Genomic DNA, 15,791 nt, shown 5'->3' with positions numbered 1-15,791 from the left:
CAGAATCTCGAAGGCTGATGACATAAGGGGAAGCGGATAACGATTCTTAACCGTTATGTCATTCAGCCCTCGATAATCCACGCAGGGGCGCAGAGTACCGTCCTTCTTTTTAACAAAAAGAACCCCGCCCGGCCGGAGAAGAAGAAGGCACTATGGTACCGGCGTCAAGAGACACAGACAAATAATCCTCGAGAGCCTTACGTTCGGGAGCCGACAGAGAGTATAGTCTACCTCGAGGAGGAGTGGTCCCCGGAAGGAGATCAATACTACAATCATACGACCGGTGAGGAGGAAGGGAGTTGGCTCGGGACCGACTGAAGACCGTGCGCAGATCATGATATTCCTCCGGCACTCCTGTCAAATCGCCAGGTTCCTCCTGAGAAGTAGGGACAGAAGAAATGGGAGGGATGGCAGACATTAAACACTTCACATGACAAGAAACGTTCCAGGATAGGATAGAATTACTAGACCAATTAATAGAAGGATTATGACATACAAGCCAGGGATGACCCAAAACAACAGGTGTAAACGGTGAACGGAAAATCAAAAAAGAAATAGTCTCACTGTGGTTACCAGATACTGTGAGAGTTAAAGGTAGTGTCTCAAATTTGATACTGGGAAGATGACTACCATCTAAGGCAAACATGGGCGTAGGCCTGTCTAACGGTCTGAAAGGAATGTTATGTTTCCGAGCCCATGCTTCGTCCATGAAACAACCCTCAGCCCCAGAGTCAATCAAAGCACTGCATGTAGCACCCGAACCGGTCCAGCGTAGATGGACCGACATAGTAGTACAAGATCTAGATGAAGGGACCTGAGTAGTAGCGCTCACCAGTAGCCCTCCGCTTACTGATGGGCTCTGGCCTCTTACTGGACATGAATTAACAAAATGTCCAGCAACTCCGCAATAGAGGCACAGGCGGTTGGTGATCCTCCGTTCCCTCTCCTTATTCGAGATGCGAATCCCTCCCAGCTGCATGGGCTCAGTCTCAAAGCCAGAGGAGGGAGATGGTTGCGATGCGGAGCAGGGAAACACCGTTGATGCGAGCTCTCTTCCACGAGCCCGGTGACGAAGATCTACCCGTCGTTCTATGCGGATGGCGAGAGCAATCAAAGAGTCCACATCTGAAGGAACCTCCCGGGAGAGAATCTCATCCTTAACCACTGCGTGGAGTCCCTCCAGAAAACGAGCGAGCAGCGCCGGCTCGTTCCACTCACTAGAGGCAGCAAGAGTGCGAAACTCAATGGAATAATCCGTTATGGACCGTTCACCTTGGCATAAGGAAGCCAGGGCCCTAGAAGCCTCCCCACCAAAAACTGAACGGTCAAAAACCCGAATCATCTCCTCTTTAAAGTTCTGGAATTTGTTAGAGCAATCAGCCCTTGCCTCCCAGATAGCTGTGCCCCATTCTCGAGCCCGGCCAGTAAGGAGTGAAATGACGTAAGCAACCCGAGCTCTCTCTCTAGAGTATGTGTGGGGTTGGAGAGAGAACACAATCTCACACTGCGTGAGAAAGGAGCGGCACTCAGTGGGCTGCCCGGAGTAGCAAGGTGGGTTATTAACCCTAGGTTCTGGAGGCTCGGCAGGCCAGGAAGTAACAGGTGGCACGAGACGTAGACTCTGGAACTGTCCAGAGAGGTCGGAAACCTGAGCGGCCAGGTTCTCCACGGCATGGCGAGCAGCGGACAATTCCTGCTCGTGTCTGCCGAGCATGGCTCCTTGGATCTCGACGGCAGTGTAACGAGCGTCTGAAGTCGCTGGGTCCATTCCTTGGTCGGTTCCTTCTGTCATGCAGGTGAAAGAGGACCCAAAAGCGACTTAACAGAAACAGAGTTTATTTAAGTCCAAAACGGAATAACAGAAATCCTCTAGACTTGTAGAGGGGAAACAACTGGAGAAGCGGCCACAGACTGCAGGTCGCTGGGTAGGCGCAGGCCGTAGTCGACAGAGACACCTGCTCACACGCAGCATCTGATGAAGGCAAAAACACGACAGGACAGGGCGATACACAATCACGGCAAAAACACGACAGGACAGGGCGAAACGCAATCACAGCATAGTGAATACAATACAAGGAACCGACGGGACAGGAACGGATCACAAAGGAATAAATAGGGACTCTAATCAGGGGAAAGGATCGGGAACAGGTGTGGGAAGACTAAATGATGATTAGGGGAATAGGAACAGCTGGGAGCAGGAACGGAACGATAGAGAGAAGAGAGAGCGAGAGAGTGAGAGAGGGAGGGGGAGAGAGAGGGATAGAAGGAGGGAAAGAACCAAATAAGACCAGCAGAGGGAAACGAATAGCATGGGGAGCACAGGGACAAGACATGATAATAAATGACAAACATGACAAGGAGTCCCTTTATATAAGTTCTCTCATTGTTATGGAATGTTCTTACTCTGATGGTTGAGAGAGACAGGATAAGTCAACAGAGGAGAGATGATTCAGATTGGGTACTTTTCTGTTCAGAAGCAACTGCCAAGTACCAATTATTATTATAGGACTAAATGGGATTTTAGTACAGAAAGTATGACCTTTTTGTTCACACACAACAGTAAGGAGATGTTTAAGACAATTCACTTTTCTGTTAGGAACATCTGCAGAGAATGACCAAAGCCCTCTTATATATATGTTTGAATCATTCTTGAGAAATACTTATGGAGGATTTTCATTTCAGTTCCCTTGTTGTCATGCAGACAACATGTTGGTAGAGCTCCACTGACAGAGAGAAACTAAGATGACACACACCTGTCACCAACCCCGCCCACCTCCACCCCACGCCTCTGTTCTACTGTAGGGCTGCCACTTGACTATAAAGCCCACATCTCCAAAGGACCACATAACACTGTCAATCTCTTTTTTAACAGGGAAAATGTTATGGACTATACTTTTAATGGTCAGTGGTCTGCTCGCTCTCGTCATGCTTTACTCTTCCCGCACAAGGTAATTGTTCTTCATATTTCTTGAACATTTGGATTGCAAAACAAAACATTGTAAATAATTTAGGTGTAATTTGTCAGTGTAACTTGATACAGTTGAAGTAGGAGGTTTCCATACACCTTAGCCAAATACATTTAAACTCAGTTTTTCACTATTCCTGACATCTAATCCTAGTCAAAATTCCCTGTCTTAGGTCAGTTAGGATCACCACTTTATTTTAAGAATGTGAAATGTCAGAATAATATTAGAGAGAATGGTTAATTTCAGCTTTTATTACTTTCATCACGTTCCCAGTGGGTCAGAAGTTTACATACACTCAATTAGTATTTGGTAGCATTGCCTATAAATTGGGGCAAGCGTTTCGGGTAGCCTTCCACAAGCTTCTTACAATAAGTTGGGTGAATTGTGGCCCATTCCTCCTGACAGAGCTGGTGTGACTGAGTCAGGTTTGTAGGCCTCGTTGCTCGCACACGCTTTTTCAGTTCTGCCCACACATTTTCTATAGGATTGAGGTCAGGGCTTTGTGATGGCCACTCCAATACCTTGACTTTGTTGTCCTTAAGCCATTTTGCCACAACTTTGGAAGTATGCTTGGGGACATTGTCCATTTGGAAGACTCATTTGCGACAAAGCTTTAACTTCCTGACTGATGTCTTGAGATGTTGCTTCAATATATCCACATAATTTCCCTCCCTCATGATGCCATCTATTTTGTGAAGTGCACCAGTCCCTCCTGTATCAAAACACCACCACGACATGATGCTGCCAACCCTGTGCTTCACATTTGGGATGGTGTTCTTCAGCTTGCAAGCCTCCCCTTCTTCCTCCAAACATAACGATGGTCATTATGGCCAAACAGTTTTATTTTTGTTTCATCAAACCAGAGGACATTTCTCCAAACAGTACGATCTTCATCCCCATGTGCAGTTGCAAACAGTAGACTGGCTTTTTTATGGTGGTTTTGGAGCAGGGGCTTCTCCCTTGCTGAGCGGCCTTTCAGGTTATGTTGATATTGGACTCGTTTTACTGTGGATATAGATACTTTCGTACCTGTTTCCTCCAGCATCTTCATAGGGTCCTTTGCTGTTGTTATGGGATTGATTTGCACTATTCGCACCAAAGTACATTCAAGTCTAGGAGACCGAACGTGACTCCTTCCTGAGAGGTATGACGGCTGCGTACTATTGTTTGTACAGGTGAACATGGTACCTTCAGGCATTTGAAAATTGCTCCCAAGGATGAATCAGACTTGTGGAGGTCTTACAATTATTTTCCTGAGGTCTTGGCTGATTTATTTTGATTTCCCCATGATGTCAAGCAAAGAGACACTGAGTTTGAAGGTAGTCCTTGAAATACATCCACAGATACACCTCCAATTAACTCGAATGATGTCAATTATTCCATCAGAAGCTTCTAAAACCATGACATCCTTTTCTGGAATTTCCCAAGCTGTTTGAAGGCACAGTCAACTTAGTGTATGTAAACTTCTGACCCACTGGAATTGTGATACAGTGAATTATAAGTGAAATAATCTGTCTGATAACAATTGTTGGAAAAGTGACTTGTGTCATGCACAAAGTAGATGTTCTAGCCGACTTGCCAAAAACGAGTTTTAATGACTCCAACCTAAGTGTATGTCAACTTCCGACTTCAACTGTATATTTAAGTTATATTGTAAACGTGTTCTCTTCCTAATATTGAACATTGCTGTGAAAACCGTAACAAATGTCTCACTTCCTCAGTTACAAAGAGATTGACTTTCTACGCAGAAGTCAATTCATGAAAAGAATGTCAGGGTTATACATGTCTCACTGATTATACAACATTCTTGAACATGCAGCGTAGACCATTAGACCATGATTATATGGTTAGTCAAAACCCATTGTTAATCCTATGTCATATGTCTACACTGCAGTACTATTGTTAGTCATTTTTTTGGTATTTATTAGGATCTCAATAATGCAGCAGCTACTCTTCTTGGAGTCCACACAAAACATAAAACATGACATGATACAGGATTTTAATAGACAAGAACAGCTCAAGGAGAGCCCACACATTCAACTACTTTAGGGCATCTCCCTAACTGTAGCTCTGAAACCAGTTGCTTTTGTGTGGGAGGTGAAGTGTTCATCTTGGTTGGCAACTGTATGTCTGTTTCTCCCAGAAAGAAAAATGAGCCACCATTAGTCAAAGGCTTTATTCCATGGCTGGGTCATGCCCTGGAGTTTGGAAAAGATGCTGCAAAGTTCCTAGCACGGATGAAACAAAAACATGGTGACATTTTTACGGTAAGATTCTCTATACCTTTTTGTGACCAGGTACCTGTGTACGTCGTCAATCTTGAACACTTTCTTTATGTCTTTGTTAGTGACGTAGAAAGGGTTGCTGTGAACCTGTAGAAGATATTTGACTTTCAAACGCTTCTTTCATCTTTATGGCATCTAGTGCTATGTGCATCTCCAATTCACATTGCTTTTGCTTTCACAAACAATACTATTGTAATGTGTAATGTGACTCTGACAGTCGTGCATAGACAATGCCATGACTTTAACATTTGAAACAATGTCTTACAGGTGCGTGTTTGTGGTCATTACATCACCGTACTGCTGGACCCTAACTCCTATGACGCAGTCCTCGATGACACAGCCTCTCTGGACTTCAGTCGCTATGCCCAGGTCCTGAAGCAGAGGATCTTCAACCTGAGACTACCCAATCACAACCCAGACACAGAGAGGGCCTGGATGGAACAGTAGGTGTTCTAGACCTGTATGCACATGACCTCACACCTGAACTCAGACCTATCCACGCACACATGACCTCAAACCTGACCTCACACCTATCCACACACACACATGACCTCACACCTGAACTCAGACCTATCCACGCACACATGACCTCAAACCTGACCTCACACCTATCCACACACACACATGACCTCACACCTGAACTCACACCTATCCACACACACACATGACCTCAAACCTGACCTCACACCTATCCACACACACATGACCTCACACCTAAACTCACACCCACCCACACACACATGATCTCACACCTGACCTCACACCTATCCACACACACATGACCTCAAACCTGACCTCACACCCATCCACACACACGTGACCTCACACCTGACCTCACACCTATCCACACATACATGATCTCACACTTGACCTCACACTTGACCTCACACCTGAACTCACACCTATCCACACACACATGACCTCACACCTGACCTTACACCTATCCTCACATACATTACCTCACACTTGACCTCACACCTGACCTCACACCTATCCACAAACACACATGACCTCACACCTGACCTATCCACACACACATGATCTCACACTTGACCTCACACCTGACCTCACAACTATCCACACCCACCTGACCTCACACCTGATCACACACCTATCCACACCCACCTGACCTCACACCTGACCTCACAACTATCCACACCCACCTGACCTCACACCTGATCTCACACCTATCCAAACACACTTGACCTCAGACCTGATCTCACACCTTCTCCACACACACCTGACCTCACACCGTAATGTACAGTTCCCTGTCAAGGACAATAGAATATAAGAAAATAAACGAACTAATAAGAAATTAATCTCCACCAGAAGACTACATGCACATTCATCTAATTCCATCTGTGTTAACATGTTGTAGCAATAATCTGTCCTCTCCATCATATCCCTGTCCAGGCACTTCCATGGCCCCAGCCTGGCCAGACTGAGCAGCAGCATGCACCTGCACCTCCAGACCCTGCTAAGGGAAGAGGAGAGGAGCTGTATCCCAGCAGAGTGGAGGCAGGATGGACTTTTCAGCCTCTGTTACAGCCTGCTCTTCAGGTAAAAACCAGAACTAAATTATGTCTGTGCTGGCCTGCTACTGTACATGTGTTAATAGTCATCCTGCTCTTCAGGTAAAAACCAGAACTAAATTATGTCTGTGCTGGCCTGCTACTGTACATGTGTTAATAGTCATCCTGCTCTTCAGGTAACATCAGAAATGTTTCAGGGTCACTGGCCTGGGGGTTAATTTAGGGTCAAATTAGAGTATCATGCCTGGAACAAATTGCATAACTCTTACACACAAGAGTTAATACCTACTCTTATACAAGAGTTACACTTATTTCTGTCCTTATAGGGCTGGGTATCTCACACTCTTTGGTACAGAGAAAAGCAACAACGTCACTGAACTCGCTGCTGTCTACAAAGAGTTCCGCAAGTTCGATGGTCTTCTCACAAAACTGGCTCGTTCAACCCTTAAGCAAGGTACATAATACAGAGCTTAATCTAATGTACAATATGTAGTCATACATTACTCATATGTATACAGTATTTATCTATTGATAAACACCAGTTGTTTCTCTGTACCTGTCTCTCTGTCTGCCTGTCATCTCTGTGTACCTGTCTCCGTGTGCCTGTCTCTCTGCCTGCCTGTCTCTCTGTGTACATATCTCTGTTTATCTGTTTCTCTGTCTGCCTGTTTATCTGTCTGCCTGTCTCTCTGTGTGTGATCTGGCCTCTTTAACCTGTGTCTCTCTCTCTATGTCGATAGAGGAGAAGAGGACAGCAAGCCTATCCCAGGAGCGACTGTGGGAGCTGCTGTCCCCAGCCTGGCTGAGCAGAGGAAAAGGGTCAGAGAGCATAGATCATGGGTCAGACAGCAGCTCCTGGCAGCAGAGTTACCTCAGGCACCTACAGAGGGAAGGAGTGGACACAGAGATGCAGAGACGAGCCATGCTGCTTCAGCTCTGGGCCACCCAGGTGACAGAAGACAGAACAGACTAATCCTTTCACACAATGTTCTGACACACCCCGATGACCAAATACATCTTCTCTTCCTGTGCCTTCTTTGCTACTAGTGGCCCTGGCATGAATGGGTTCACAGGATTTTTCTCTCCCAATGACTCATAACGTCCATGTCAGCACAGTTGACTCATGATACCATTATGTGAGAAGTAATGAATGTGAAAAAGGTTTCCATTCATGTGTTTCCATGGCACCTGTTATGTGTTGTCTTAGACAATGGGTCCACACATTCCAGATCACTGCACTCTGTGGAAAAAAGAAGAGTTGGCAGGACACCCAAACCAACCTGTCTAATTTCAAACAGAAATGGACAAATGTGTCAGAATACATCTGAGGCATCAGAATATGTTCTCAAAATGAGATCAAGACATTAGGCCTAGTGTGCAAATGTAAGGACAATTTAGAGGTATCATCTGTAAATGTTGATGTTAAAATCCAATATAGATCACAGCAATGAAGTTGTCTCCAACTCTATATTCATGAGCTCCAGAGGTGATTTAACAACAGGTTCCTTGTGGCTTCCTTCCTCAAACCAGTCCCAACAAGTTGTGATGAATGAGCTGTTGTTGCACTGTGTGGCCAGATGGGAGAGCTAGTGTGCTGTCTGTCTGTCTGTCTGTCTGTCTGGCACTTGTCTCACCATAAGTTTCAGAGCAGCAAAGACACACAGGTGCCATTTGTACCAGGCCCTCTATGCTCCCTTTGGCACTTGATGCTCTGACCAGCCTGGAGCACTGGAGCCCTAGTCGGCCTACTCAGACCAGGGGAGTGCTAGAGAGTCCTTGGCCAAGATGGTACCTCTGTCTCTGGGGACCTTGAATCCCTTGCCAGGCTGGGATAGGAGAGGGCAGCTTGTCTCTTAGCATCAGTGTATCCTGCTTATTGATGTTTGTTCTGCTGGGAATCTGGCCCAGTCACAGTTAGACAGTGCCAGGAAGAGGAGCACCACTGAAACATATTAGAACTGAGGGTGAGGAGAAGGTAGTGTGTTGTAGTTTCTGTCATGACCAGTCACACAGAGAAGAGGTAGGCTTCCTCAGTGTAAAATACAATACTGGCTGAATTTCAGTCTCTTCCATCGCAGATGCTTCATCACATGCTTTACACCCAACATGCTCTCATGTTGATACAAAATATAAAAATGTATTGCAACATAGTTATGAGAGCTTTGTGTTTATGGCTCTGTATGTGTTGTTGGGGATTGGGGTGGAGGCAGTTCCACAGCCCAGTGAATCTCTGAGCTAGTGTCATATTCAGTCCATCACACACTCGACTGCTCCCCGGCTGCCAACACAACTACACCAGTACACACTCAGAAGAGTTGAGGAGGAAACAAAGTGTCTTACTGTGTACACCAGTGAATTTTCAATTGGAATTACAAGTTTGAGTCTTCATTTATTCTTGATTTGCAGGAAAACACTAAAATGTCAGTAAAAACATGCAGCATATTCATTAACTATTTATACTGTAAGACTCCTACTGTTCCCCCTAAAGTAAACTGAGATGAAGCCTTCCAGTTTGTGGAGCCTAGTGTTCATCATATGGGATCTGTGATGGGACAGGCCAGTGAGTCACTCAGAGAGCCACTGGACCTCGTCTTTGCCTTGCATTAGCCCTGGCTGTCATTGGATCAGTGAAGACCTGACCTGTGAGAGGAAATGGTGAAGAGAGAGGCTCCCTGAACCGACAGCAATTATCGTCTGACTGTTCAGACTGACTTCTCAGCCCTCTGTAGACTTTGACCGCCCGGTCGACACAGACCTGACAGCTCTAAAGGCCGCAGTACCATGATGTAAGGAAGGACTAAAAGAGAGAATAAAAGACAAGGAAAAGGGGGGGAAAGAGAACATCCGTGTGTAGATTTCTCCAAACACACTTCCATTTTCTCCTTGAGGCTTCTGGCAGTGTGTTCAAAGAGTACAGTATATGTACTCTGATTTGTCTGCTTTGTCTAACCTTGCAGTATAACGGCAACATCATGCTTGGTAATGGGTTCACTGTCTTTGATGGGCTCAGAGTAAGTGCTGTGTTGGATTTGTCTAACCTTAAAGTTCTGCTTAAAGTCCTGTAATACACCTGCTGTTTCTGAACTGACTGAGTCTGTGTTGTGTTTTATTCCAGGGTAACGCTGGGCCTGCTGCCTTCTGGCTGCTGGGCTTCCTGCTCACCAACCCTGAGGCCATGAGAGCAGTGAAGGAGGAGCTCAGAGGCCTGGCTCTGCAGGAGGACGGCTCCCTACAGCACCACCTTCTGGACACACTGGAGCACCACAGCACACCTGTTTTTGGTAAGAGCCCCAGGCAACCTCTATTATTCACTTGCTGTCTCTTCCACCTCAGAGCTCTCAGGGCTCTCTGCCTAGCTCTGCCAGCCAGCCAAAGACATGCTGTAAAATATTGAACTGAAGCTCTGAACTGGGGGGAATAACCAGTGAAAAAATGAAAGAGATTCAGAGAGCTGAATAAGTAAAGATGGATAAATATAATGTTTTTAACAGTGGTTTAATGAAGTTATGACGTGATATTATCCTCTTCTTATGTATCCACAGCTTTCCAGAAGGAAATACCTCTAGTGTTATGATTATGTAGCCTGGTGCCAGGTCTATTTGTGCTGTAGCTAACTCCTATGGTCATTGTCTACCACTGGAGTTGACTTTACATTATAAACCAATCTGGGCCAAAGGTAATGATTATGAGCTCCTTCACTCCCACACACTCCCAACCCTCTCTCATCATGTGTATGATACCTTTCCCCAATCAAAGACAGTGTTCTGAGCGAGACCCTGCGTCTGACTGCTGCTGCCCTCATCAACAGAGAGGTGATCCAGAACACAACCCTTCGTCTGGCCAGTGGACAGGAGTACCACCTCAGACAGGGGGACAGGGTGTGTCTGTTCCCCTTCCTCAGCCCGCAGATGGACCCTCAGATACACCACGAACCACAGGTAATACAGCACAATACGGTTGGTTACCTGACTAACACCCAGTTGGTGTTGAAATAATGTCATAATAATCTAAGCACTGGAAGCATACCAGTATACAGATGTATTTGACATTACTATTCAGTCTAATCCACCACCTGTTAATACAATGAATCTAAATGCCGTGTCTTTACTATCATTAACTGAAGACTGATAGTTTTTATCAAAGATTCTCTGTAATTAGTTACTACGCGATCAACTGATTAATCACGTAACTAATTAACTAGGAAGTCGGGGCACGAAGGAAAAATATTCAGATTACAAAGTTATCATTTCCTAAAATAACTTTTCAGATATTTTATCTGATCAATTAGTCTTTGAATTAATTAATTGTTTACTTTACCTCATGTTAGTCTCATTCCAAATGTCGTAAATTGTTGGTTATCTGCACAAACCCAGTCTTCACTATGAGTCATCCATACATCAATTGTCTTAAATCATTTATTTATTACTAACTAAGTAATTCACAGAAATGCATAAACAAACAAACAAGGTAAATGTAATGATAGGAGATTTGCCCTAGTGGGCTAAACCGGCATGGCGGCTTGTTAGACAAAACGGGAAGCGGGGTCGACTAAGAAGTCACTACAGAGTGATAATTATAACAATTGAAATGCTAATCCTTTACACATGAACGCTCACTCATTCGGGAACAATTGCAATCAATATATATATATTTACGCTCAGTGTGTCGTCTTGATCGCTGGTGAAAAGTTTGTGTCTTTCGTAGAATTGTCCATCTCCCCTCCCTCTCTGTCTTGGTTAGAGGGGATAGTTCGAAGTGACATTCGTTATAGAATGGGTATTTCAGCAGTTGTCGTTCTTTGCGTTCAATGATACCGAATTCCTAGCTGCAGACTAGTAATTAGTATCAAAGACTTGTTCTTATTCTGTCGGGATCGATAGTCTAAGAGTTTAACCACGTGGTATGGTTAAAAGATTCAGCAATGGTTTACAACCTTTGTCCTAATGGAGAAAAACATGATCTGCAACCTTTAGCCATCTCGTAATTGAGGTAATCTCAGTCTGCTGATAATTTCTCAAAGTTGGGTTTTATTTGGAATGGCAGAAAAGGGGCTGTCCCAGGAGGCCAGACCCTAACTGGGCTCAGGGGCGGTCCTCTGATTTAGTTCAAATCAAAAGGGAATTGTATTTTTCTTCAGTAAACAGTCTAAAATCATATTACACAATTATACAAACAGTATCATACTCACTCATTCATCTTATACAACAATTAGATGTAAAGCTCATATCTGAGGCTATTATATAAACAGCGTTATGGTAATGTGGCCACACCGTCTCCCTTGAGCTTCCCAAGTTGTGACAAACGGACCAGTTCGCAGCTGGATTCTTCACCGATCTTTTATACTTTCTTCTTTTCTTCTTCTCTGTTTTACAGACATTTCAATATGACCGCTTCCTAAACGCAGACGGGACAGAGAAGAAGAAGTTCTATAAGAATGGGGAGAGACTGAAATATTACACCATGCCATGGGGTGCAGACAAGAACATGTGTGTTGGGAGACACTTTGCAGTCAGTGGCATCAAACAGTGAGTATAATATGACATTCTCCACCTGTTGTTATTGACAATGACCATAGGAGTTGGCAAGACAGCACAATCAGATCCGGAGGCAGGTTACCTCACACTAAGCTTGGTACATCCAAACCACTCCACGTTTGTTATGCTATTGCATAACATTTTTTGGATGGATGTTTCCCTAATTAATGAGTTCATTAGTAAGGTATTAATGATTAATGAGGCATTTACAACCACATCAAGATCGCTACCTTAGGCTATGCATCTGTAGTGTGTAGTGCCGTATAAAACAACTAAGCAAATCCACTTCTCAGGATCAGTTCTTTATTTATATTAATCATTCTGTCTGCTTAGCTGTCAAAGGTTTGGTACAGTGTCACGCCTTGACCAGCCCTTGGGGTTCTCTATAGTGCAATAGGTCAGAGCGTGACTAGGGGGTGTTCTAGTCTAGAATGTCTATGTTGGTGTGAGTATGGTTCCCAATTGGAGACAGCTGATGATCGTTCCCTCTAATTGGGGATCATACTTAGTGTGGTCCCTTTCCCACCTGTGTTTGTGGGATATTGTTTTGGTTTAGTGTTATGTGCACTATGAATTTAATGTTCGTTTAGTCTTTTGCTTTTTGAGGGTTCACTTTAATAAATATGTGGAACTCTACTCACGCTGCGCCTTGGTCAGCTCATGATGTATACGACGAACGTGACATACAGATGTAGGATCTTAATTTGATCACTCTGTTGCAGGAACATTTTCCAGCAATGCAGGATTTTTTTTACTTGTAGTGTTTTTGAGGTTTAGAAAGGATTCTGAAGTTTGTCATTTCCACTTTGCAATTTCAGACTTGTTTCTCCCTTGAGAAACAAATTATCAATCCATACAAATATGTCCATTAATTATAATCAACGTAATAATTGTTGTCCTGTTGCTGTAGGATTATTTTCCTGTAGCAAACTGACTAGGAATTTAGCAAACTAAGTTCCTACACCTGTATCTCTATAGAGTTTAAATTTGTCGTAAATTATTGAAATGGCCATTAACGGCTTTGAGTGCTATAGTTTATGCTGTATCGATGTGCAGTCGTATAGGGGTCCTCGAAGACGGTCACAAACTGCTGATGTGTGTGCCTTTCTGTGGAAGATATTAGTAGTTTAAAGGTCAAATCCTACTAATCCACAGTGAGATTAAGAGGCAGGTGGTAGAACAGTTGTAGACATACAGTATGGGGTCGCAATCTCTAGGCTTTACCATATGTGAGATATGCAAATATTGTATTACATGGCAGACTGCATTCAGATTACATTCTATCTACAACTGTGTACTCAAAGATACATTCAGGTCTGATTTTTTCTCTCAACTCATGCTCCTCTCCCCTCTCTGTGACTGTCAGGTTTGCGTTCATGGTCCTCTCCCGGCTGGACCTGGAGCTGTGTGACCCGACTGCCACCGTTCCTCCGGTCAACCCAAGTCGATATGGTTTCGGGATGCTCCAGCCTGACGGAGACCTGGAGGTCCACTACAGACTCAAGACTCTGCACTAGGTCATGACCCCTGACCCCACACACCATCCTGATTTTAGATTTAAAAGACTCCAAAAAACGGTCAATAATTTCAGGTCCAGTACCATCGTTGGGCCGCGGGTGTAAAAGATTCAGCAGACTGCTGGCATTACACATCTGGATAGAAGTCTACTGTAGCTCTGCTGGAGTCACTTATATTGATAACTTTGACACCTTCTGGAAACAGAAGATACTCTACAGGAATGACGGGAACCATCCAAATCATCTTGGCTCATGGACTCTGTCCACGCATTTCAAGGCTGTGTTGAAACAATGACTTTTCCTACCGTTGTGATAATGAGTCGTCATAATGCAGCATCAAATGTACATGATCCTAGGGCCATTGGCAAACACAATGTAAGTAATTTAATTGATGTACCCCTAATTGCACCGAATACTTCTGTTTATCCTACAGCTGTTGCATGCAGTAATCATGTGCCTACGAACCAGTTACACTGTTATCACTGAGGCGGTGTCCCCTAGAATGAAGACCACTTTGTGCAGCTCACCCTGCACCATCAGCTAAATGTAAATAACATGAGTACGTCTATTTCTGATAAGCTTCTCAATAAAGCATTACAAATAATCAAGCGACCCAGAAAATTGCTAAAAATAGCCCATATTAACATATGTAGCCTGAGAAACAAGGTCCATGAAGTGATCTTGCTTGTAACAGATGACATTCATATTCTATCTCTGAAACTGACTTAGACCTTTGATGATACAGTGGTAGCATTACATGGTTACAACATCTACCAAAAAGACAGAAATGCGAACGGAGGCAGTGTTGCAGTGTCTATATTCAGAACCACATTCCTGTAAAGGTTAGACATGATCTAATGTTAAATACTGTTGAAGTAATATGGCTACAGGTTAATTTCCCTCACCTAAATCCCATTCTTGTGGGAAGCTGCTATAGACCACCAAGTGCTGACTGTCAGTATCTGGTTAATATGTGTGAAATGCTTGATAATGTATGTGATATGAATAGGAAGGTATATTTTCTGGGTGATTTAAATATTGACTGGCTTTCATCAAGCTGCTAACTCAAGAAAAAACGTCAAACTGTAACCAGTGTCTGCAACCTGGTTCAGGTTGTCAGTCAACCTACCAGGGTAGTTACAAATAGCACAGGAATTAAATCATCATGTATTAATCACATCTTTACTAATGCTACAGAAATGTGCTTGAAAGCAGTATCCAAATCCATAGGATGTAGTGATCACAATATAATAGCCATATCTAGGAAAACCAAAGTTCCAAAAGCTGGGCCTAATATTCTGTATAAGAGGTCATGCAATACGTTTTGTAGTGATTCATATGTTGATGATGTAAATAATATTGTCTGGTCTGTGGTGTGTAATGATGAGCAACCAGAAGCTGCACTTGAAACATTTATGAAATTGCTTATTCCAGTTACTAATAAGCCTGCACCCATTTAAGAAAATGACTGTAAATACTGTTAAATCCCCTTGGATTGATGAGTAATTGATCAATTGGATGGTTGAGAGGGATGAGGCAAATGGTATGGCATATAAGTCTGGCAGCCCAACGGATTGGCAAACGTACCGCAAATTAAGAAGTTGTCACACCTTGATCTGTTTCACCTGTCTTTGTGATTGTCTCCAGGTGTCGCCCATCTTCCCCATTATCCCCTGTGTATTTATACCTGTGTTCTCTGTTTGTCTGTTGCCAGTTAGTTTTGTTCGTAGAACCTACCAGCATTTGTTTCCCTGCTCCTGCCTGTTTCCTGTTTTCTATTCCTTCCCAGTTTTGACCAGTCTGCCCACCCTGCTCCTGCCTGTTTTCTATTCCTTCCCAGTTTTGACCAGTCTGCCCACCCTGCTCCTGCCTGTTTCCTGTTTTCTATTCCTTCCCAGTTTTGACCAGTCTGCCCACCCTGCTCTTGCCTGTTTCCTGTTTTCTATTCCTTCCCAGT

At 44.0% G+C, this 15,791-nt stretch overlaps 1 protein-coding gene across 1 annotated transcript; it reads left to right on the top strand.

Moving 5' to 3' along the window:
• Positions 1–2,849: 2,849 nt before the first annotated feature.
• Positions 2,850–14,753, top strand: LOC124019180 (prostacyclin synthase-like). Its single transcript, XM_046334570.1, has 10 exons — positions 2,850–2,948; positions 5,110–5,233; positions 5,519–5,694; positions 6,665–6,811; positions 7,110–7,237; positions 7,524–7,732; positions 9,899–10,064; positions 10,540–10,721; positions 12,157–12,308; positions 13,684–14,753. The coding sequence occupies exons 1-10, from the start codon at positions 2,878–2,880 to the stop codon at positions 13,832–13,834; spliced, it is 1,506 nt and encodes a 501-aa protein (XP_046190526.1). The 5' UTR covers positions 2,850–2,877; the 3' UTR covers positions 13,835–14,753.
• Positions 14,754–15,791: the final 1,038 nt, after the last annotated feature.

This window comes from Oncorhynchus gorbuscha, linkage group LG03 (genome assembly GCF_021184085.1).
Source record: "Oncorhynchus gorbuscha isolate QuinsamMale2020 ecotype Even-year linkage group LG03, OgorEven_v1.0, whole genome shotgun sequence".
In the NCBI taxonomy this organism is placed as follows: Eukaryota; Metazoa; Chordata; class Actinopteri; order Salmoniformes; family Salmonidae; genus Oncorhynchus; species Oncorhynchus gorbuscha.
This window is presented reverse-complemented; position numbering and strand designations above follow the sequence as displayed.

Bases quoted from the DNA above. Each gene is read 5' to 3' on its own strand.
- LOC124019180 (XM_046334570.1), top strand. From the start codon at position 2,878: ATGTTATGGACTATACTTTTAATGGTCAGTGGTCTGCTCGCTCTCGTC. The intron at 5,695-6,664 runs GTAGGTGTTCTA...ATCCCTGTCCAG, and splicing joins GAGAGGGCCTGGATGGAACA to GCACTTCCATGGCCCCAGCC. The intron at 7,733-9,898 runs GTGACAGAAGAC...GTTTTATTCCAG, and splicing joins TTCAGCTCTGGGCCACCCAG to GGTAACGCTGGGCCTGCTGC.